The sequence below is a fragment of the Helianthus annuus genome, chromosome 10, assembly GCF_002127325.2.
Source record: "Helianthus annuus cultivar XRQ/B chromosome 10, HanXRQr2.0-SUNRISE, whole genome shotgun sequence".
Classification (NCBI taxonomy): Eukaryota; Viridiplantae; Streptophyta; class Magnoliopsida; order Asterales; family Asteraceae; genus Helianthus; species Helianthus annuus.
The window spans coordinates 107,628,440-107,649,759 of record NC_035442.2 but is presented as its reverse complement, the minus strand read 5'-3'; the positions used below and the strand labels follow the sequence as shown (position 1 = coordinate 107,649,759).

Genomic DNA, 21,320 nt, shown 5'->3' with positions numbered 1-21,320 from the left:
CATTTCTAAAATCGTGCCCATTTTATTTAAAAGGATATGAATTAAATTCTGTTTATATTTTAACAATTGATAAAATAATGACAATTACTTATTGCACACATCCCAGTAATGTTGGGGCAAATAAAAATTTACTCATATCAGTGTAGAGTACTTCAATTCCAGTACTATTAAATTTTAAGAGTTATCGTCTTCATCAACCACCTCCACCTCCTATATAATTGTATAATATCTTTCGATCTATTCATCCCCATCTTTGTGAGTAAACTAAGAGCGACGGATATATATGAAGAAACAAGAAAGTTTTTCCTTAGAGAAAGGAGAAGACTCTCAAGAGTTTGATGATGATGGACAGCCTAGAAGAACAGGTAAAACTGCATGTTAGTTTTGGTTATTTTTATCAAGAAACATGCATACAAAATTGTTATATTGTTACAAAACATTAAATTATTGCAAGAAGAAAAAGAACTTTATAAACCGTTTATCTCCTTTTTTTTGTTTTGTCAGTGATGTATATTTTTTTAAATTTTGTGGTTACATGTACATGTATTGATTATGTACGTAAAAAAACATCAAACTAAATTGTTTATATACTTTTTAGTTTTATGTTGTTTTCCTATACATACGTAGGTATATAATCTACAACATGACCTACAAATGCAAATGTCATATAATTAAAGGAACAATCAAATTATTTTTTTTTCAATTTTTTTTTTAATTCCAGGAGAGATCATGAGTAAGTAACAACATGCATTATCATTTTAAATTTTTTTTTTCAGACTGAAAATTGAATGAATTATTTTACGATCTCTATGTGTTCTCATAGTGTTTTAAATTTTGTAATATATCTCCCTGTATACACACATGTGTATATATGTTATTTCTGATTCTTCCATGGATGATGGCTTTAAGGTGAAATAAATGCTTTGGCACTAGTATTTATACAAAGAAAAGAAAAACATTTCTGTGAAAATCAAATTAAATTCTGTAAACAACTAGCTTAATTTTTCTTATTTGTATACCAATTTTGATGATATCAATTAGGGTTTATTTTGTTTTATAAAATTTGAAGGGACATGGATGAGTGCAAGTGCGCACATAATAACAGCAGTGGTAGGATCAGGAGTGTTGTCACTCACATGGTGTTTAGCCCAATTGGGTTGGGTTTTTGGGACATGTTTGCTTGTAGTGTTTGCAGTGATATCTTGGTACACATGCATCTTGCTCACCGACTACTATAGATCTCCTCATCCTGTTACAGGAGCTCGAAACTACAACTACATGCAAGCTGTCAAGACTAATCTTGGTAAACTACTTTAATTATTCCCATTTAATTTTTAATTAACTTTTCTTTAAATATACATAATAGTATTGTGTTGGGTATATTAATATGTGAATTAATCAATGTAGACGTAGAGTTGTGGACATGTATATATTCAAATTTCAAATATTATGGTTAACTTTTAAATTTTAATCTATATAAGTTTTTCCTTCTCTGGATTTTTGTGCTTTCTTAAAGAATATATCATACATAAAAAATTAAAAACAGTCAAACAAAAAGGGGTTTAATTATTAATTTACAAAAACTTTTCTTTTCACAAAAATATTATTCATTCTTCTTTTCTTTTCTTTTAATGGATTTACTTTTTAACTTTTACACTTTAAACCCTTTTCATCTTTTATATACCCTATAATTTTCATCTTTTACACCTTTAACACTATAGTTTTTATCTTTTACATATTTGTCACAAATATTTTTGTACTTTTAACCCAAACACATTTGCACTTTCAACTTTGGTCCCTTAAACTTTAGATCTTTTACAAATTTGTCGTTTTACGATTCATTCTAGATTTCGCGAGTTAACACATCGCGAGACGCGCGTGTGGTTTAACATTTTTACGTTTATTTTTTACGGTTTAACGGCTGCTTCGAAACTCGCGAGTCCTAAGTCGACTTAGTTGTTCTTTACGATATTTTACTTCTTCAGTCTAATTTTAGCGAGTTAACACGCCGTAAAGTACTTATATGATTCATCATTTTTACATTTACATTTTGTTCGGCTTAATGGTCCCGCTACAAAACGTGGGTCATAGATACTAGTTGATAAAAAGTTATAAGAATGTAATCAATAAAAAGTTAATTATATCCGAAAGGAAAAGAGGAAATTGAATAAACATCATTTTTTCTTATACCAAATTTTTAAACATAAATTGAATAAAACTATAATAATTTATATACCCAATCTCTAAACCATCTGTTTTTCAAAACTTACATCATAAATTGATATTGACACTTTTATTCCTTTTAATTTAAATATAGTATTATATACATTTATGTATGTGCATTATATTGATGTCATTGAAAATGTTGATTACAACATAAATATTAACTAGTTACAATAATGTCTTAGCTAATTTACAATGACAATTGGTTACACTGGTGCATTTAAATTAATTTCTAACTTTATAATAGTGTGTCTAATTTTTTCATGGAATAACCATATATCTTTCATACTCGTATAGTTCACAAACTATACACAAATGAATGATACAAGGTATTCTGAATATTTTCTAGGCTTTTATACAACTTATACCAAAACTTAACTAAAATGTAATGCTTAATGATTCTTTAGTTATGTTGTAACTCTAGGTGGGCGCCAATTCATATTGTGCGCAATAGCTCAATACGAAACTCTCGTCGGTGTAAGCATCGGGTACACCATCACTTCATCAATCAGTATGGGGTAAGAATTCAAAAAACTATACCATATATCACCTGACCATTAATTAATGGTCTATGTATCTTAATGAGTTTGTTTATTCGTTTGAGTAGGGCGATTAGAAGGTCGAACTGTTTCAGAAAATATGGTCATGACAGGGGGTGTCACACATTGAACAGTTATTATCTATTAATCTTTGGGTTTATAGAACTTGTTCTGAGCCAAATACCAAACTTCCACAAGCTATCGTTCCTTTCCATCATTGCGACCATCATGTCTTTTGTCTATTCAACCATTGGCATTGGGCTCTCCATTGCCAAAATTGCAGGTTATTCATCATTCAAACTTATCACAATACAATGCTTGAAATGTTTGCTTTGTGGTTATATTAATTAACAAGTACAACAATTTATTCCTTCTCAACAATTGCATTATTTTGTTTGATCAATCACAATTATACACCCATCAGTTACCACGATACACCGTGGACGGACCTACTTATAGTCTTACAGGGTGCATGGTCAATAGCGGATCCAGGATTTATTTCCCGATGATGTGATCGGAGGGTTTTATCATGCTTTTTAGGGGTGTGATCGGAATTTTTGTATAAATAATACGCTAATCTTTTTTCAAGGTGGGCGCCCGCCGCCCCACAGACCATAATAGGTCCGTCCCTGTGCGTGGTCAACCGAATCCATGGTTTTTATTATGTAAAATATATTACACTTATCTAATACGAAGCTCAAGATTTCGATTGTCAACCCCAAAGATTTTTTAACTTGCTTAGAAAAGATTAATTTATAGATGTTGCATTTGAAAAACAAAGTGAAAAAAAAAAAAAAAAAGAAAAACCGAGTATGAATTAAATTAACTCTTTCACTTATTCTTTCTAAGTGGTTATTGAACGTTAGTAGTAGTCATGATCACCTCAAAAACTTCATATTAGCTTTTAGTTTACCGGTTATAAAGATAAATTTTCATGACCGGGCTTGACTTGGAAATTCGGATGTCGAATTAAGTGACAGTAGAGCAGAAAAAACCGACCGATAATATTAACTAGATGATAAAAGAACATATATTTGTTAAAAAAATTAAATTTATTAAACTTTAAGGGTCGTATAATTAACTTTAAGGGTCGTATAATTAACTTTATTAAACTTCATCGTCATCATCATCATTATCAGAGTTAACTGTCATTTTCGTTCATGTGGTTTGTCTAGTTATGCCAGTTCAGGACAAATTTCAAATTTGTACCATTTCCGTCTCTGGCGTTTTTGAAACATGCGAAGTCCGTCCAAAAAAACTAAGGTTGAATCAAATAATTGGACAAAGCACAAGGATGAAAATGACAATTAACTCATGTTTTTTCTTACGAAACTATTTCAAGAATATTAGTGACGAAAATGGTACAAATTTGAAATTTGGTCTGAACTGTCATTATTGGACAAACTACAGGGACGAAAATGACAATTAACTCTTATTATTATTATTATTATTATTATTATTATTATTTATGTATTTAATTTTTTGATTGTTTGGATGATAAAGGAGGTGCCCATCCTCAAACAAGTATTGGAATGCCACATAGAGAAGATATGTCAAGCAAGGATAACATGTGGAACATTTTTTGTGCCGTAGGAGACATTGCTTTTGCCTATGGTTTCACCTCAATTCTCTTTGAGATACAGGCATCTCTCTCTCTCTCTCTCTCTCTCTCTCTCTATATATATATATATATATATATATATATATATATATATATATATATAGGGGGCTGCTAGAATGAGAACCACCCGAGTTGTAAGAACCGCGAGAACTACACCTCACGGAGCGCCGTTCGCCATGATTTTTTTTTACAAGTAGATGTGTGTATTATAAACACAGCCGTAAAAAATCATGGCGAACGGCGCTCCGTGGGGTGTAGTTTTTTACACCACAAGTTTGGTGTTTTTTAATTTTTTTTCTTTTTTCTTTTTTTTTCCACCAAACTTGTGGTGTAAAAAACTACACCACACGGAGCGCCGTTCGCCATGATTTTTTACGGCTGTGTTTATAATATATACATCTACTTGTAAAAAAAATCATGGCGAACGGCGCTCCGTGGGGTGTAGTTCTCACGGTTCTTACAACTCGAGGTGGTTCTCATTCTAGCGGCTCCCTATATATATATATATATATATAGACACACACACGTGCAAATTTCTTAGGGGGGATATGGAAAAAAATGTGCCTAACATATGTATACATAATTCCTCTTCTACTATATGTAGTTGTGCCAGTGTGCATTTGTGTTTGTGTTTATGTATATGCTATAGTTTGGATGAAATGGAAAATGTTTTTTTTTTTTAAAATAAGAAGTATGGGTCTATGAGAACACATTAATTTATAAATTCATACCTTTATATCATGATTTTTATTCATGGAGATCGTATATATATTATATTGATCTTATATTCAAACTTATAACTATTATCTTTGATTTATAAGTAATTTATTCAAAATGTAAATTAAGCATAATAATAGATGATAAATGCAAGCACACTTAATATAGGCACATATAATCTAAGGGTGAAGGGGGCACCCCATAATGAGGTGAGAGGAAACTTTTTGTAACCCAATCATACGTTGCCATATCATTTCCCCTCTATAACTTCCCTCTTGTCCAAAAACGTACGGGGTGCACCCCCCTTAGGGGAATTGTTTTTTTATTAAAAAAAAAAAAGAAAAGTTTTCATTGGTTGTTACAAGCTATGGGCCCACCTTCTCTCTCCTTCCTTCTTCGGTGACTTCTCCCCCAACCCCCTCCCCGATTTCCCTCCCCTCTTGGTTGGCGGCACCATCACCGCTCGGCAACATCATTCCCCGAGGGGAGTCACCGAGGGTGCCCCCCTCACCCTAAGTAAAAGGTTTGTTTTCAATTGCAGGATACATTAAAATCAAGTCCTCCGGAGAACAAAGTCATGAAAACGGCTACAACTATTGGTATTTCAGCTTCTACCTCATTCTACATGTTGTGTGGACTACTTGGATACGCAGCATTCGGTAACGACGCACCAGGAAATTACTTGACCGGGTTTGGTTTCTACGACCCGTTTTGGCTTGTGGACATTGCGAATTTGTGCATTGTTATACACCTCATTGGTGCTTACCAGGTACTTAATCATTTACTACACTTCAATAGTCATTGAAAGTTCAAAGGTCATGCCATAAGAATCAACCTACTTTCTCTTTTTTTATGAAACATTTGTCAACCGAAATGTCAAAAAAAAACACGAAAAAGTCCTCCAACGCAAATTATTGTGGGTATGTTTGGCATGGAGCTTTTAGAAGCTTCTACCTTTAAGCTTTTAAGAACAAGCTCTTACTCAATAAAAAGTTTTGTTTGATTGAAGGAACTTGAAGCTTTTAGGTTAGGAGCTTTAAGTTTTTGGTTGAACACTCCTACTAGTAGCGTTTTGAAGGAGCTACAAACTTTTAGGGAAAAAATGACTATTTTAACCTCTAAAGATAATGAACTTGTTAATGCACAAACTTTTTAAATTTTTAGTTATGTTCATTTTGGTCATTTTATATATTTTACTAAAAGCTCCAACTACTCTGTCAAACACCAAATATATCTAAAAAACTACAGCTACTAGCTACCAGCTCCAGCTAGCAGCTTCCAGCCACCAGCTACTTTTGCCAAACATACCGTATGTTAAAATCCCCCTACTTGCCTAAAATGCGCATATACTAGTGAAACAAATATTTATAATGACCATTTACCTCTTTGTTAAAATTTGATTGAACGACGTTCAAATATTTTTGCCCAGAAAGATTATATAATCTTACTTCAAAGAGGTAACAAGTCATTATTTTATAAATCTTTTCATAAGTACATGTATTCTAGACAAGTGTAGGGACTTTAATATAACAAAATTGGGTTGAACGACTTCTCATGTTTTTTACTTGTTTAGGGACTTTTATACGATAAAATTATATTGAAAGACTTTTTCTTAGAATTTAAGAAAGTATGTTGATTTTTTAAAGATATTAACCATTTTTCAGATGTTCAAACTTGGTGACATTTTATAGGTAATAGTCCAACCGATTTTCGCATTCGTGGAGAATTGGAGTCGCAAAAAGTGGCCCGAAAGCAGATTCGTGAACAAAGAATATGCCTTTGGCAACTATAGAATCAATCTTTTCAGGTTAATCTGGAGGTCAACATATGTTCTGCTAGTAACGCTAGTAGCGATGATGTTTCCATTTTTTAATGCGTTTCTTGCTTTAATTGGCTCGACAACGTTCTGGCCATTGACAGTATACTTCCCCATAGAAATATACATTGTGCAGGCAAAGATTCTGAAGAGTTCATTTCGGTGGATTTGGTTGAGGGCACTGTGCTTGGTGTGCTTGGTTGTATCTGGTCTTGCAGCTGCTGGATCGATTAGAGGTCTTGTTATGTCCGTCCAAACCTCCAAGCTCTTTCTATCAGTGTCTTAGGTCTTGGTATTATATTTGCTTTGTGTTAAAAACGTTGATATAAAAACATGCAGGTGGGATCTTATATATGCATCTTTTATGCCTTGATTGCCTTCTAATGCTTTAAAGTTTATGAATCTGATCAAAAGTCAAAACACATAATCAAAGGTTATTTGTTTGAATCCAACCTTTTTAACTAGTCTGCCAATATAGTTTACAAGTTTTGAAATTAAATATCAACTTTATGGGTTGATATAATATCCAGGTCGCAATGTATCATATGTAGATTCTAGGGATGTAAGAAGCCGAAAAAACCATGTAAAAATGGAAAATATTTTAGTTTTAAACTAGTTTGCAAAGAAGGCAAAAACAGGTTTTTCTTTTTAAAACTTAAAATGCTAAGTAGGCCTAATGCGAGGTTATATCGCCGATTCATTCCAAAAATTAAACGACCAAGATAGCTAGCTAGGGTAAGTACGGTATCAAAGCTAAGAGGGGATGTGGTTAGCAAAACACATATTGCTTGAGAAATATCACCAACCCTTTTCAACACACTTTTTTTAGTGTGTCCTCTCTTGTTGAAAGAAATTTAAAAAATAGTCAAATATACAAAGGATCATCAATACTTGGTTCAATGACAAGTCTAACATAACTTCAGTGGAAACAAAAATAACTTCAGTGGAAACAAAAATAAGGTAGATTATTGAGGTTAACAATATTCCTTGAAGGAGGAATTTTTTTAGAGTAAATTGTCATTTTAGTCCCTGAGTTTTGTTTAAATTTGTCATTTTAGTCTAAATAATTTTTTTTTTGTCTTTGGGTCCCTGACTTTTCCCTTTTGTTGCTATTTTGATCACATACACTAACTCTATCCAAAAACTCCATCTTTAACCAGGGGTATTTTGGGGATTTTCATTTTAAATGTTTTCAATTGCCATTTTGATCAAATTCCAAAAAATCAAAAAAATTCCAAAAAATTCTAAAAAATAATAAAAATTCTAAAAAATCATAAAAATTCTAAAAAAAATACAAAAAATCCGTTTCGGCGCAAACCGTTTCGAACCCGAACCGTTTCGACCCGTACCGTTTCGACCCGAACCGTCGTTTCGAGCGGAGCCGTTTCGACCCGTACCGTTTCGACCCGTACCGTTTCGACCCGAACCGTTTTGACGCGAACCGTTTCGAACCATACCATTTCGAGCTGAACCGTTTCGACCCGAACCGTTTCGACCCGAACCGTTTCGACCCGAACCGTTTCGAGCTGAACCGTTTCGACCTGTACCGTTTCGAGCTGAACCGTTTCGACCCGTACCGTTTCGAGGCACGGTTCGCGTCGAAACGATTCAGCTCGAAACGGTTCGGGTCGAAACGGTACGGGTCGAAACGGTTCGCGTCGAAACGGTTCGGCTCGAAACGGTTCGGCTCGAAACGGTTCGGCTCGAAACGGTACGGGTCGAAACGGTTCGCGTCGAAACGGTTCGGCTCGAAACGGTTCGGGTCGAAACGGTTCAGCTCGAAACGGTTCAGGTTCGAAACGGTTCGCGCCGAAACGGATTTTTTAGAATTTTTATGATTTTTTTGGATTTTTTTTTTATTTTTTAGAATTTTTTTGATTTTTTGGAATTGGATCAAAATGGCAATTGAAAACATTTAAAATGAAAATCCCCAAAATACCCCTGGTTAAAGATGGAGTTTTTGGATGGAGTTAGTGTATGTGATCAAAATGGCAACAAAAGGGAAAAGTCAGGGACCCAGAGGCAAAAAAAAAACTTTTTGGACTAAAATGGCAAATTTGGACAAAACTCAGGGACTAAAATGACAATTTACTCAATTTTTTTATGATAGTTTGTAATAGGGTGAGGGTATTGATACATTCCTACTTTTTAAGTGTACACCCCCCTCAGAGGTGGCATATAGGGCAATAAGGGGAGTATATAGTGTGAAAGCAATTAATGTACCAGAAAAGGGTTTTGATAAGCCTCTCATTGCCCTATGAGAGGCGTATAAGGTTGTGGTAGTTGGAGCATTAAACCCTATACGTCTCTCATTGAGCAATGAGAGGCTTACCGGCACGACTTTTAATGAATTTAAGGTATAATTACTGACATGAAAGGAGTTCAGTCTGAAAAAGCGTGAAAGTGACCCATATGACCCTTATCGACCTATACAACCCTTATCGACCTATACGACCCTTATTGTAACACCCCGTGTTTTCGAATGTCAAAGTCAAAGTCAAAGTCCAAGTCAACTTTGACTATCTTTGACTATAAATAGTCAATTTTGTGTCTTAGTTGTATTATGTGGAGTAAGCGTTGTAAACAGCAGGAACCAAAGTAATCGAATGTGTTTTAATGCGAATCGATCTACGACTGTGAATGATAGGAAGTAACAATGCGATAAAGATAACTAATCAGTAATCAAACCGAACTAACAATCAACCGAACTCGAGATTCGAATCATGCGAATTTTGGTATTATTATACGTGTGTGTGTACCTTATGTGTTACTTGTGCGTGCTTACTTTATGTGTGGTGTGGTATTCAAGCAAATCAATCGAAAATCGAATCGAAACTCGAAAAGCAATCAAACTCAATCGAAACCGACATCGAAACGTGACTTATAGAAGATTGTATGTTAGATATAGTGGTTGGGATTAAAAGTAATTTGACTAGGAACTCTATCGTATCCGTATCATCCTAACCGACATTCCGAACCGTTCACCGGCCGGACTTGGGTGATTCCTGTACGAGCCCAGGGAACAAGTAGGAACGAAGGTTATCATAGTTCAACACGTTGTCAAGCTACCTTGAAAGAATGACAAATAAACAAACAACCAAGTGTTAGACGAAAGGCCGACCAGGTCAGAAATGCTGGCCGAACGGCTAGGCTGTTCAAACAGCCCAGCCGATCGGACATACCAGCCGATCGACCGGGCCAGCCGATCTGCTAGCACATGGTCCCACATTTCCAAATTTTCGAAGTATAGTATTGACGAAGTAATGTTCAACCAAATGGATCGCTCGATTGGTAAACATTACTGTTCGGATCATGAGATACTATGCTTCAACACTTGACCATTTTCACAACTCGTTCGTAGTAGAGAATGTCAGCCGATCGAACAGACTGTTCGATCGAGTGACATTCAGTTGGGGACTAACTTTGAAGCTCCTAGCCGATCGAGTGAGCTAGCCGATCGAGTGAGCTAGCCGATCGAACGAACCGTTCGATCGAACGACTTGAAAAGGTAGGAACACTTCAGTGTTCTCAAATACTGCAACAAAAACTTCAAAAGTTCAAATCCTCTAACACAAACACACTGGAGGAGGAAACAATCCACTTGAATGGTTCAGCCGATCGAGCCAACCGGCCGATCGAACAGGACTGTCCGATCGGACATACCAGCCGATCGATCAGGCCGTCCGATCGAATCTGCCGTTCGATCGACCAGCCCATTCGATCCATCCATACTTGTTTACTTTTCCGCATTACTTATCGTTATGCTATCGAACTATTCAGGCTAATCTTACTCTCAGCGCTCCCTTCAATCCACAATCAATCACTGTGAGTATACTCGATCCCTTTTTGCTTTAGCACTTTTGGGTGTTACATACGTTACCTATCAAATCACAACAAACACAAACTATTTGAACGCTAACCGAATTGCATGTGCTATTTGACTAAATGAATGCTGTTTATTATGTTTACACGTGGAGTGCTATCTACCTGCCTTAGCAACATAGTACTATAGTTTGGACTCAGCACCCGTTCACGCGGGGGTTGTTAAGGACAAATACTTGCATGGATTACGGTGGTAATCATGTATTGCGAACCGTCTCGGACGGTCAACCCGCAGTCGTTGGTACCGATGGTCCCATGTCGATAATTAACATGCATCGTTTTCCTCTGTGTACGTACCTGGTTATGCGTAAATTATTCAAACTCTATATGCTATTATCAAACTTGTGTGCTCACCTTTACATTTTATGTATTGACTTTATTTTAACGTATGTGACAGGTAATTAGGATGCTTACTTGCTAGGAAAGCGAGGCAATAATAAAGCTTTAGAGCCCATCTAGCAGTTGTAGGTCGTAGCCTACCTAGGGGTCTCTAGAAGCGAATAAACTATAGCCATGGAGCCGTTGGAGTTGTTCGATCAAGCATCTATGGCATTAGTTGTCTGTAGATCTTGTCCGGACGAGTCTTAATGACTCTGGCAGTACTTTTAAACATTTGGTTTGTAATAAATTGAATCCGAGTTGTCGAAACAGTACTATTTGTTTAGTTGTATTCTATGATAACTTGTTTATTTATTTGGGATACGGTATGGGACGTATTACTTAACTGAATTTGTAATAATATTTGTTGTGGAAACTTCTGGACAATCTGTTTCGCTCAGTGCCGCGCCCCGATGATTCCGCCATCGGTTGGGGTGTGACAGATTGGTATCAGAGCCATAACTGTAGGGAATTAGGCGGGCACGACCTAGTCCGGGTCGCTGTCTTAGAGACCTAGACTATAGTTAGGAACCATCAGACCCAGTTTATGTGCTTTATTCTGTAATCCTTCACTATCACTGCACCCGGATTTTTAACTAACGTCAGGTGATTCAGTCAGGAATAGGTGTGAAAACCGCAAACTCCCGACTAAATTGGCCGACTTATGTTGATTTTATTCATGCTTATCCTATTGTTTTCAACTTCATATAAGGAGAATTGTACCAAATCAGGAGTGAAACCCTCATTTTGATGGAAATTCTTCTTAAATTTACTAAAAACAAGAAGAAATTGCTAAGCCAAGGGGTGAAACCCTAACCTTAGCAGTTTGTTCTAAATTTTATCTATCTCACCAAGGCTTCGACGGACTCCAACGACCTGAACTCACAAGTATGACCTAGGGAACGCGTGTGGAATGCCCAAGAATCGAGGCAGAAACACGACCTCTAGAGCCAAAAGTGATGACGGGTTTACTGTGAATAGTCGAGTTGCCTTGGGTAGCCAGAGTCTAGTAGCTGCAGACAATCTATCCCTCGATTTTATGTGTTTCGAATTGACGAGTCATCGAGTACACTCGTGGATTTTATATGTTTATGTGTGCTTTCTCTGTTTTTGTGCTTATGTTTTGGGATGTTATTCGATTATGCTGTCATTTCAATCAACACACACGACTCGCATTTACTATACTATCTCAACTCAATATCCAGATGACGCAAATCTAGACGATAACATAGTATGCATGCAATACGACTAAGTTAGTCTATGACATACGACGCTATCCGATGCGATACTCGAACGACACGCGAGTTTTGAAGGATAGGTTTCTGTTTTCTGACCGCTTCGGTGATTAAGTGCTTAGGTATTTACGTGTTTTGTGTTTTGCAGTTTAGGTACTTATGTGCTTCTCTGCTTCTGGGATTCTGTGTTCTATGATTATGTGTATCTGTGGTTATGTGCTTATATGTTTCGACGTGATTCTAAGCTTTAGATAGTAGTAGACGTGTGAGGTGAGATTCGATTACGTTGTGTTGAGTCCTGTGACGATGTCTGTTGCAGACCATGTCGTCGTCTGGATCCCAGCAACGTCTGACCCGCCAAGAAAAGAGAGACCGACGTCTCGCTGCTATCATCTCCAAAACCGTGGCGAAAGCTGTGAGTGAGGTGTATGAAAACGCTAGCAAGTCGTCAGAAGAATCCCGAACTGAGATCTCTAAGGATTCAAGAAAGGCTGCTTTCAGCTTCAAGCAGTTCAAAGCATGCGGACCAAAAGAGTTCACTAGCGAAGATGGTCCAACAGCCATGTTTCACTGGTTTGACTCGGTCGAAGTCACTCTGCGCCAGAGCGGATGTCCTAAGCATCTCCATACTCTCAATGCTACAGGCGTCTTCCAGTCCCGTGCTCTAGACTGGTGGACGGCCGAACGAAATAAGCGCGGAAATGATGCAGCTTACGGGCTATCATGGAAGGAGTTGAAAGCAATTATGATCGAAGAATTTTGCCCTCCTCATGAGCGTCAAAAGCTGGAGGACGAGTTCTGGGGAATCAAGCAGAAGGATGGAGACAACGCTGCTCTCACTGCTCGTTTCAAGCAGCTTAGCATTATCTGTCCTGATCAAGTCAAGACCTCCGATCAAGCCATCAAGAAGTATATCCGAGCCCTACCCGACTGTGTAGCCGACTTTGTTCACGCCACCAAGCCAGCAACGATCGATGAAACCTATCTACTCGCCGTTGAGATCAACGATAAGCGAGTCAAGTCTGGTTTCTGGGATAAGCAAACCAAGTCTCTGCATCAAGCCACTGCAACACCCACCGACACATCTGCTCAAACCTCCAAGTCATCGAGAAGGAAAAAGAAGCACAACAACAACAGTTCCTGCAACAAGAGCTGTGCTGCCGCAACCACTGCTACTCCTCTACAAGCAGTACCAGCTCAACAGCAGCACCAGCGTTCAGCTCCAGTGATCAATGCACCGCCAGCGAAGCGTGCATACACAGGCCCTCACCCACTCTGCCCGACGTGTTCGTATCATCATCCAGTGGGTCTAGCTTGTCGTTTTTGCACCCACTGTAACCTTTACGGTCATTTCACTGCGAACTGTCGCTATGGTGCTCGTCAAGCCCCAGCTCAAGCTACTGTCAACCAAGCCCTACTCCCTGCTCCTCAAGGCCAACCAGCAGCTCCAGCACCAGCAGTCAATGCTCGAGTCTGCTTTGCATGTGGTGACCCTAACCACTTTGCAAACAGGTGCCCGAACAAGGTAGTCAAGAAAGAGCCCCAGCAGCAACAGCAACAACAGCAGCCTCAGCAGCAGCAGCAAGCAGCCCATGCCCGAACTTTCAACCTCAACACCCGCCAGGCTCAGGCGGATAACAACGTGGCTAATGGTACGTTCCTTGTGAATGGTATTTATGTATGATGTTTGTTTGATACTGGAGCCGATAACTGCTTTGTGTCATTTGAATTCGAGAAGCTCCTTAATCGTAAGCGCTCTTATCAATCCTCGTCATTCGAAGTTGAAGTTGCTACAGGGAGAACTATTGCCGTTAATTCAGTACTCCGTGATTGTACTCTCGAACTCAACAATCACATCTTTCCAATCGACCTTATTCCGATGCAACTTGGAAGTTTTGATGTCATAATAGGCATGGACTTTCTTCGTGAAAACCATGCTGAAGTTGTGTGCTTTGAAAAGATGATCCGATTCTCGCTCGCAAATGGTGATCTCCTATGTGTATACGGTGAAACAACGTCGAAAGGTCTCAAGCTTATGTCGTGTATTCAAGCCAGCAAGTACCTCCGCAAGGAATACCGAGCCTTCTTGGCCAACATCATAGTAGCGAAGAAGGGAAAGAAAAAGAAAGTTGAAGTCAAAGATGTTCCAGTGGTTCGTGAATTTCCTCAGGTGTTTCCTAATGATCTTCCCGGACTACCACCAAGTCGTGATATCGACTTTCGTATTGACCTCATTCCTGGAGCTAACCCCGTTGCCAAGGCCCCATAGCGACTCGCTCCATCCGAAATGCGGGAACTCTCGAACCAACTCCAGGAGTTACTCGAAAAAGGCTTCATTCGCCCAAGCACCTCTCCTTGGGGCGCGCCAGTCCTTTTCGTCAAAAAGAAGGACGGGTCGTTCCGGATGTGCATCGACTATCGAGAATTGAATAAGCTAACCATCAAGAACTGATACCCCTTGCCCCGAATTGACGATTTGTTTGATCAGCTACAAGGTGCAGCATGCTTCTCTAAGATCGATCTACGTTCAGGATACCATCAGTTGCGGATTCAAGAGGAAGACATTCCTAAAACTGCTTTTCGAACCCGTTATGGCCATTACGAATTTGTTGTTATGCCCTTTGGTCTAACCAACGCACCCGCGGTTTTTATGGACCTGCCTTATCTTGACCGTTTCGTCATCGTGTTCATCGACGATGTCTTGATTTATTCCAAATCGAAAGCCGAACACGCGCAACATCTACGTTTGGTTCTCGAGTTACTTCAGGGAAACCAACTCTATGCCAAGTTCTCCAAGTGCGAATTCTGGTTGGAGGAGGTTCAATTTCTGGGTCACATAGTGAATAGTCGAGGTATCCATGTCGACCCTGCGAAGATTGAAGCTGTCAAAAGCTGGATTACGCCTAAGAACCCGTCAGAAGTTCGTTATTTTCTCTGACTAGCGGGCTATTATCGACGATTCATTGAAGGATTCTCCAAGATCCATGTGTCGCTTACCGCTCTTACCCATAAGGACAAGCCTTTTGTGTGGGCAAAACGCACAAGAGACTGCCTTCCAAACTCTCAAACATATGCTGTGCAACGCACCGATTCTTACGCTGCCCGACGGAAGCGACAACTTCATTGTCTACTGTGATGCTTCTAACCTTGGTCTCGGCTGTGTTCTTATGCAACGAGACAAGGTTATAGCCTACGCATCTCGTCAGCTCAAGATCCACGAGAAGAACTATACAACCCATGACCTCGAGCTAGGCGCGGTTGTCTTTGCATTGAAGATTTGGCGACACTACCTGTATAGCACTAAGTGTACAATCTATCACAGGAGTTTACAACACATCTTTAATCAGAGAGAGCTTAATATGCGTCAACGCCGATGGGTAGAACTTCTCAATGATTACGACTGTGAAATTCATTATCACCCAGGCAAGGCGAATGTGGTTGCTGACGCACTCAGCAGAAAGAGTTACGTGCTCAGTACCCGAAACATCCAAGCCCAGCATAACCTCGAAACCCTCATCCGAGAAGCTCAACATGCTTGCTTTAACGAGCGTACATTGAAGAGAGAGAGAATCTATCACGATGGAGCTCAGTTAGTAAGCAAACCAGATGGGATATTCTATTATCTGGACCGAATTTGGATCCCTAAGCGGACCGATTTGCGAAAGATTATCATGAACGAAGCCCACAAGTCCCGATATTCTATTCATCCCGGTGCAGACAAGATGTACCAGGACCTTCGTTATAAGTACTGGTGGCCGGGTATGAAAAGGGATATCGCCCTGTACGTTGGAAGCTGTTTAACTTGTGCAAGAGTCAAGGCTGAACATCAAAGACCTTATGGCTTACTCGAACAACCGCCGATACCTATATGGAATTGGGAGAGTATAGCTATGGATTTCATAACAAAGCTCCCGCCCACGCCATCAGGTCACGACAGTATTTAGGTCATAGTTGATCGTCTAACGAAGTCAGCCCACTTTCTGCCTATACGAGAAGACTACAAGGTGGAGCGACTAGCCCAAATCTACACCGACGAGATCATTTGTAATCATGGTATGCCTCGTGACATCATTTCAGATCGTGACGCTCGGTTCACTTCGCGATTGTGGGAAACGTTTCAAGCGGCCCTTGGTACGTCGCTTAATCTGAGTACTGCATTCCACCCTCAAACCGACGGACAGACTGAAAGAACGATCCGTGCTCTTGAAGACATGCTCCGAGCGTGTGTTATAGATTTTGGTGGTAGTTGGAGCAAACACCTGCCATTGGTGGAATTCTCGTACAATAACAGCTATCATGCCAGCATTCAAATGGCACCTTTCGAGGCTTTGTATGGTAGAAGATGTCGATCGCCTATTGTGTGGCACGAGATCAGTCACTCGCAACTAACCGGTCCCGAGATTCTACAAGAAACGACTGACAAAATCCACCAGATAAGAGACAACTTGGTAAAAGATCGGAATAGACAGAAAAGTTACGCCGATAAAAGACGCAAGCCCCTTGAATTTGAAGTTGGTGACTACGTACTCCTAAAGGTATCACCTTGGAAGGGTGTAGTCCGATTCGGCAAGAAAGGGAAACTCGCGCCTCGATATGTTGGACCTTTTAGGATTCTGGAAAGAATCGGAAAAGTCGCCTACAGACTCGAATTACCGGAGGAACTCAGTAACGTCCACCCGACTTTCCACGTCTCTAACCTCCGGAATGCCTCGCTGATCATGATCTAATCGTACCACTCGACGATCTTCAGGTCAACGAAACGTTACACTTCGTGGAAAAGCCTGTCGAAATCATGGATCGCCAAACCAAGCAGCTCAGGCGCTCTCGCATCCCGATCGTGAAGGTCCGATGGGAAGGCAAACGAGGCGCGGAGTTCACTTGGGAACTCGAAAGCGACATGAAGGCCAAGTACCCACAGTTGTTTAAATAAATAGATCTGAAGCGTCAAATTGGTAAATCACGGTGTCGTGTAGCCTTCGAGCCTAATTTCGGGACGAAATTCCCTAAACAAGGGGAGGCTGTAACACCCCGTGTTTTCGAATGTCAAAGTCAAAGTCCAAGTCAACTTTGACTATCTTTGACTGTAAATAGTCGATTTTGTGTCTTAGTTGTATTATGTGGAGTAAGAGTTGTAAACAGCAGGAACCAAAGTAATCGAATGTGTTTTAATGCGAATCGATCTACGACTGTGAATGATAGGAAGTAACAATGCGATAAAGATAACTAATCAGTTATCAAACCGAACTAACAATCAATCGAACTCGAGACTCGAATCATGCGAATTTTGGTATTATTATACGTGTGTGTGTGCCTTATGTGTTACTTGTGCGTGCTTACTTTATGTGTGGTGTGGTATTCAAGCAAATCAATCGAAAATCGAATCGAAACTCGAAAAGCAATCAAACTCAATCGAAACCGACATCGAAACGTGACTTATAGAAGATTGTATGTTAGATATAGTGGTTGGGATTAAAAGTAATTTGACTAGGAACTCTATCGTATCCGTATCATCATTCATCGAAATCGAAACGTCGGAAATCGTCGCAAAATACTCAAAGTGCGTGGCGGATCGTACAGGAAGCACCCTGATCGAACAGGCCAGCCGATCGGCTAGCACCTTGCCAGCCGATCGAGCAGCCCACTCGATCGGAGTTCCCAGTCGATCGGCTGCCACTTTCCTCTTGTGGAAGCCTATAAATAGGGCTGTCATTGTCATACTTTCCATTTCTGGAAAGCTCTGACCGAACCAGCCATCTTCTTCACCTTTTTCCCAGATTTCTCTCAATCCCGGTAAGTTTTCACTCTAATTCTTGTACGTTCTTGATCATTACTTGATTCTACACCTTTCTATCTTTCAAAACTTGGATTCTAACCGTGAAATCACCAAGATCTAAGTGTTCTTGGGTGATGTCATCATGGTGTTCTTGAAGAACATCATGTTTTGGCCTTATTCCACTATGATTAGCTTAGATCTAACCGATTTCCACATAAACAAGTTAAGATCCATCATAGATCTAAACATTTTCATGATGTGAAGGATTGAAAGAAGGATTTCCAACTTTCTTTCAACTCTTTTACACTCAATGCTTTCAAATCAATAGAAACGGAGCTTGAACCGGCTAACCAATCATTCTAACAGTTAAGAGGTTCAAGATTCGGATTCTATATATAAGGTTAACCCGATATCGGTTAAACTCCTAACCGACATTCCGAACCGTTCACCGGCCAGACTTGGGTGATTCCTGTACGAGCCCAGGGAACAAGTAGGAACGAAGGTTATCATAGTTCAACACGTTGTCAAGCTACCTTGAAAGAATGACAAATAAACAAACAACCAAGTGTTAGACGAAAGGCCGACCAGGTCAGAAATACTGGCCGAACGGCTAGGCTGTTCAAACAGCCCAGCCGATCGGACATACCAGCCGATCGACCGGGCCAGCCGATCGGCTAGCACATGGTCCCACATTTCCAAATTTTCGAAGTATAGTATTGATGAAGTAATGTTCAACCAAATGGGTCGCTCGATTGGTAAACATTACTGTTCGGATCATGAGATACTATGCTTCAAAACTTAACCATTTTCACAACTCGTTCGTAGTAGAGAATGTCAGCCGATCGAACAGACTGTTCGATCGAGTGACATTCAGTTGGGGACTAACTTTGAAGCTCCTAGCCGATCGAGTGAGCTAGCCGATCGAACGAACCGTTCGATCGAACGACTTGAAATGGTAGGAACACTTCAGTGTTCTCAAATACTGCAACAAAAACTTCAAAAATTCAAATCCTCTAGCACAAACACACTGGAGGAGGAAACAATCCACTCGAATGGTTCAGCCGATCGAGCCAACCGGCCGATCGAACAGGACTGTCTAATCGGATATACCAGCCGATCGATCAGGCCGTCCGATCGAATCTGCCATTCGATCGACCAGCCCATTCGATCCATCCATACTTGTTTACTTTTCCGCATTACTTATCGTTATTCTATCGAACTATTCAGACTAATCTTACTCTCAGCGCTCCCTTCAATCCACAATCAATCACTGTGAGTATACTCGATCCCTTTTTGCTTTAGCACTTTTGGGTGTTACATACGTTACCTATCAAATCACAATCAAACACAAACTATTTGAACGCTAACCGAATTGCATGTGCTATTTGACTAAATGAATGCTGTTTATTATGTTTACACGTGGAGTGCTATCTACCTGCCTTAGCAACATAGTACTATAGTTTGGACTCAGCACCCGTTCACGCGGGGGTTGTTAAGGACAAATACTTGCATGGATTACGGTGGTAATCATGTATTGCGAACCGTCTCGGACGGTCAACCCGCAGTCGTTGGTACTGATGGTCCCATGTCGATAATTAACATGCATCGTTTTCCTCTGTGTACGTACCTGGTTATGCGTAAATTATTCGAACTCTATATGCTATTATCAAACTTGTGTGCTCACCTTTACATTTTATGTATTGACTTTATTTTAACGTGTGTGACAGGTAATTAGGATGCTTACTTGCTAGGAAAGCGAGGCAATAATAAAGCTTTAGAGCCCATCTAGCAGTTGTAGGTCGTAGCCTACCTAGGGGTCTCTAGAAGCGAATAAACTATAGCCATGGAGCCGTTGGAGTTGTTCGATCAAGCATCTATGGCATTAGTTGTCTGTAGATCTTGTCCGGACGAGTCTTAATGACTCTGGCAGTACTTTTAAACATTTGGTTTGTAATAAATTGAATCTGAGTTGTCGAAACAGTACTATTTGTTTAGTTGTATTCTATGATAACTTGTTTATTTATTTGGGATACGGTATGGGACGTATCACTTAACTGAATTTGTAATAATAGTTGTTGTGGAAACTTCTGGACAATCTGTTTCGCTCAGTGCCGCGCCCCGATGGTTCCGCCATCAGTTGGGGTGTGACACTTATCGACCAAAAATGTTTATTTACCCAAAACATACGGGATTTATGGCTTTCAAAATTTTTCAAACTCACAAAATTCCGATGAAATGATGAAAATTCTTAACTAAAAAATTTGGTTGAGACCGTGAAGCATAAAGATGTCGTTTTGGGACATTGGTAATATTTTTGGCAAAGATTCGAACCAGTCGTACGTCTCCGAAAGCGTTTGGTTATCCGACATTGATCGAGGTGAGGAGGAGGTTGTGTCCATGCCTCGTTGTGATGACGGGGGTGTGCGACCGTGTTACCTGACTTACCAGGTGTTTGCAGATGATGGGGAACCATCTTACATTGCCCAAAGTTATCCGCGGCACGAATACGGGACTTACCATTCGTATACGGAAAACCAACACAAGTTAGAGTATGAGGAAGGTGCTAAGGAGTATGAGAAAAATGATAACGAAGTCGAAGAAGGTGCTAACGACTTTGAGGAAAATGATAACGAAATCGAGGAAGGTGTAATGCACTTTGAGGAGGGTGTTGACGACGACGAACCTGCTAACGAGGAAGGTGTTCACGACGACGAACGTGCTAACGAGGAACATGCTAACGAGGAAGGTGCTAATGACGAGAAAAGTCAATTACGTGTTATTCGTGTTATATAATGTTGATATAATTTTAGAGTGGAAAAATGATTTTGTATACGTGTTATTCGTATGTATATAATTTTTATTAGGTAGGAGAAATTTAGAAAATGTTTGACCCGTCCCAACCTTAACCGAACCCGACCCGAAAATTGTGTCATACATATTAACCCGATTTCGTTATCATTTTGGTGAAATATTATAGTTATATATAGTTTTTATTAGGTAGGAGAAATCTAGAAAATGTTTGACCCGTCCCGACCTTAACCCGAACCCGACCCGAAAATTATGTCATACATATTAACCCGATTTCGTTATCATTTTGGTGAAATATTATATATGTTCTGGTGAAATATTTTGTTAA

General features: G+C 39.6%; 1 protein-coding gene across 1 annotated transcript; it reads left to right on the top strand.

Annotated features, from left to right (window-relative positions):
- Positions 1-249: 249 nt before the first annotated feature.
- LOC110881714 (amino acid permease 6) lies at positions 250-7,360 on the top strand. Its single transcript, XM_022129891.2, has 7 exons — positions 250-365; positions 1,070-1,303; positions 2,648-2,741; positions 2,831-3,045; positions 4,266-4,405; positions 5,642-5,869; positions 6,792-7,360. The coding sequence occupies exons 1-7, from the start codon at positions 284-286 to the stop codon at positions 7,200-7,202; spliced, it is 1,404 nt and encodes a 467-aa protein (XP_021985583.1). The 5' UTR covers positions 250-283; the 3' UTR covers positions 7,203-7,360.
- The last annotated feature ends 13,960 nt before the right edge of the window (positions 7,361-21,320 follow it).

What these genes read in the sequence shown, in the direction of transcription:
- LOC110881714 (XM_022129891.2), top strand. Translation starts at nt 284, where the DNA reads ATGAAGAAACAAGAAAGTTTTTCCTTAGAGAAAGGAGAAGACTCTCAA. An exon ending in CAATTCTCTTTGAGATACAG is followed by an intron (nt 4,406 to 5,641) that starts GCATCTCTCTCT and finishes TTTCAATTGCAG; the next exon opens with GATACATTAAAATCAAGTCC. An exon ending in ACCTCATTGGTGCTTACCAG is followed by an intron (nt 5,870 to 6,791) that starts GTACTTAATCAT and finishes GACATTTTATAG; the next exon opens with GTAATAGTCCAACCGATTTT.